We start from the raw sequence: 3,780 nt of genomic DNA on the forward strand, positions 1-3,780 counted from the left end.
CTTCAATTTTTCACAACTTGTTAATCAATACATAAAACTATCTTGCAAAAATTAACCATGGTTTTAATATTTGAGAGAAGTGGCAGTTTTAAGATCAATACTATTCCCATGTTTATTATTATCATCCTTCTGGTGAGTTGTGCATCACAAGTGGTGTCTTCCAGGTCCACGCATGAACAATCCGTTGTTGAGATACACAAAAAATGGATGGCTCAACACGGACGCAGTTATAAGGACGAGCTGGAGAAGGAAATGCGGCTTAAGATATTCAAGGAGAACCTTGAATACATTGAGAAAGCCAATAAGGAGGGGAACCGGACGTACAAGTTAGGCACCAATCGGTTTTCGGACTTAACCAACGATGAGTTTCGTGCTTTATACACCGGATACAAGATGCCAAGCCCGAGCCATCGATCCACAACATCATCCACCTTCAAGTATCAAAACCTGTCCATGACTGATGTTCCAACTAGCCTGGACTGGCGGGACAAAAAAGCTGTCACTCCTATCAAGGACCAGCAAGAATGCGGTAATAAGCAGAATTATGTTAAGTGAATCATATACTAAATACGAAAATTTTCATGTGACGTTACTGTAAACATGTGAGAAAGACCGCCCATCTTAATTTTATGAAATGCGGACATCCACACTAGAGAATCACTCGTCATTTTATTTAGAGAGCATTCTCAAGTGCGGACTCACGCCTTTACAACACTGTAAAAACACGCTGCCACACACATCTGAGAATGATTTATTAGACTGTATTGCCAGCATTATATTTTGTTGTTTCGTCTAGCTTATATATGTTTAATCTGGTGCAGGATGCTGTTGGGCATTTTCAGCAGTGGCGGCAGTGGAAGGGATCACTAAAATTCGCGGTGCTAATCTGATTCAACTTTCGGAGCAACAATTGGTAGACTGCTCGACAAATGGCAACAACGGATGCGGTGGCGGTACCATGGAAAAAGCCTTTGAATATATTATACAAAACCAGGGTATTGCCACAGAAGACGAATATCCGTACCAGGCAGTCCAAGGAACTTGCAGTGCCGCACAGAAGGCAGCCGCTGCTAAAATCAGTAATTATGAAGAAGTACCCTCGGGTGACGAGCAGGCTTTACTCAAGGCTGTAAGCATGCAGCCAGTATCCATTGGCATTGCTGCCTACACTACAGAATTCAAGTCTTACAAAGAAGGTATTTTCAATGGAGTATGTGGGACTCAATTGGATCATGCCGTCACTATTGTTGGGTTTGGAACAACTGAAGATGGAGCCAATTACTGGTTAATTAAGAATTCATGGGGGGACACTTGGGGTGACGCTGGCTACATGAAGATTCTCAGAGATGAAGGTCTCTGTGGCATCGGCACTCAATCTTCGTATCCACTTGCATGAGTACGAACATTATGTATTTGCCACAAAAAGCTGATATATATTTTGTGGTTTTTAATTTATATTTCATAAAATTAAATAATATTTCTAATCTTTACTTAAACTATTAATGTTTGTAATTGAATGCCAATATGTATTTCGCCTGGTATCAGTTAATGTTAAATCTACACATTAAATATCTAAGTTTGCTCTTTGCCGTAACTATTGGTTTGCATTTCAACTAATAGATTGTACAGAGAATGTCTCAGGGCCCATGCTAAAAACTTACCTGTCGAATATGAAAAATAATAAGGAGCCCGAAGGTCGACGGCTCGACGCCATGGCAATGAAAAAAATAAATAAATAAATAAGTAAACCGTGCAGGGTTATCCCTACAAGTGTAACTTTATTTTGTTGCCATCATATTATATTTTTCAGTTCAAATATCATTGCTCCCAAAAATTGATGGCATTTAGGCCATCACCAATTTGTAGCTTTCATGGTCATGAGAATAAATTAATGAGTTGATTCATCTTGAGTTAGTTTCAATTATGCTACTAGTCGATCATCTATATAATATATGCACACGCAATACAATCAAGAGTTGAAAACACTGAAATTAGAAACTTGTATGAATTTTGTTTTCAGATTCACTCTTTCTATTGTCTCTTCAGTTTCAAAAATGAAAGTTCACGTCAACTTGCTTCGAGACGATAAAGTAAGCAAGTAGAGCAAGAATATTCATACATATGAAAAGATAATATTTCTTTTTCAAGAATCGAAAAGAACAATATATTTTCAATGAGAAACAGAATTGTTTAATAAACGGAAAAAATGAGTTCTTTTTGAACATTTGTAAGTCAAAATATTTATGACTTTTATCGTATTTGAAATTATGCCCGATTCCAATTGTATATTTTATGACATGACAGTACGTCTTGATGTTGGTAATTAATTAAGGATTCTTCATGCGACTCTTATTAATATTATAGATATCAAAATTCGTCGCAGCTTTTGCACGATTTCCTCCGTCCAAATAAATGTGTGCATGTATTTCGAATTATAAAGCTTTTACCACACGCCATGACTTCGCTCATAACTCTTCTGTAACTTAATTATTTAGCTCTTGAATAAAACATGAAATTTCTGTTCCACGTGCATTTATAATAGTACAAGGTTAAAATTTATATTACATATTATTATAGAAAAAGTTTGAGAATAGTATTTCTTATGGTTTGTTGATGCAGGAGCCTTGTTAATGACAGAGGAGAGGCGGAAAGCAATATGGGCAATTTGCGGTAAGAAATAACCCGGAAACTTGTTGTGCAAGAAATGAAATGACATTTGCAAATAAAAATGTGAATAAAATTAACACTATTACTTGACTAGATGAATCATGTTTTCACGTCTAGACTCTTCGATGAATCAATTTCGGGGCTAAAATTCTGTCTAGAGTCTGATGCAGGAGAACCGATGAGCTAATTGATGGCCCGAACGCTACTTACATGGGCTCTGTAGTTCTTGATAGATGGGAAGAGAGACTGCAAGACATTTTTGATGGTCGCCCGTATGACATGCTTGATGCTGCTCTCACTGATGCGGTTTTCAAGTTCCCTTTAGACATCAAGGTGCTTAAATTACAAGTTTCAAAAACTATTTTCTATGAAAATCAAGACAAAATATAACGATCTAATGGATTTTTTTCCCCCTTTCTTCCTCTATGACAGCCTTTTAGAGACATGATTGAAGAGATGAGAATGGATACAAGAAAGTTCAGATATGAAAACTTTCAAGAGCTTTATCTTTACTGCTACTGTGTGGCTGGTACCGTAGGCCTGATGAGTGTTCCAGTAATGGGAATTGCACCAGATTCTTCATCTTCTGCACAAAGTATATACAATGGGGCACTCAATTTGGGTGTTGGAAATCAATTGACAAACATTCTTAGAGATGTTGGAGAGGAGTAAGTTTCAACATATCAAAACAGCGCAATATATATGCTAAGAGTTATTCAAATTTTAATTTCTTCAACTCAATTCATTTTTATGTATGTCAGTGCTTCAAGAGGGAGAGTTTATCTTCCTCAAGATGAGCTTGCACAATTTGGACTATGCGACAAGGATGTTTTTGCTAGAAAAGTGACTGATAGCTGGAGAGAGTTCCTGAAAGAGCAAATTAAGAGAGCAAGAATTTTCTTTTACATGGCTGAAGAAGGAGCGTCACAGCCTGGCAAGGATAGCCGTTCGCCGGTGAGTTTTTAAATATATTAGAAACCCCTTGTATACAAGGCCCTGTGAAATTGCTCTGCAGATGTTGACAAGCCGATTGATGGCGATTTGCAGGTTTGGTCATCCTTGTTAATATATAGAGAGATTTTGGTTTCTCATGTTGCCTCAGGCATACAGTAG

General features: G+C 37.3%; 1 protein-coding gene and 1 pseudogene across 1 annotated transcript; both read left to right on the forward strand.

Annotated features, from left to right (window-relative positions):
- The first annotated feature begins 36 nt into the window (after positions 1-36).
- On the forward strand, positions 37-1,398 carry LOC18051186 (ervatamin-C). The gene is made up of 2 exons (XM_006445600.2): positions 37-529; positions 822-1,398. The coding sequence occupies exons 1-2, from the start codon at positions 58-60 to the stop codon at positions 1,394-1,396; spliced, it is 1,047 nt and encodes a 348-aa protein (XP_006445663.1). The 5' UTR covers positions 37-57; the 3' UTR covers positions 1,397-1,398.
- A 1,226-nt stretch (positions 1,399-2,624) lies between these two features.
- Positions 2,625-3,780, forward strand: LOC18051187 (annotated as a pseudogene).

The sequence above is a fragment of the Citrus clementina genome, unplaced genomic scaffold, assembly GCF_000493195.1.
Source record: "Citrus clementina cultivar Clemenules unplaced genomic scaffold, Citrus_clementina_v1.0 scaffold_2, whole genome shotgun sequence".
NCBI lineage: Eukaryota > Viridiplantae > Streptophyta > Magnoliopsida > Sapindales > Rutaceae > Citrus > Citrus x clementina.

What these genes read in the sequence shown, in the direction of transcription:
- LOC18051186 (XM_006445600.2), top strand. Translation starts at nt 58, where the DNA reads ATGGTTTTAATATTTGAGAGAAGTGGCAGTTTTAAGATCAATACTATT. An exon ending in CAAGGACCAGCAAGAATGCG is followed by an intron (nt 530 to 821) that starts GTAATAAGCAGA and finishes AATCTGGTGCAG; the next exon opens with GATGCTGTTGGGCATTTTCA.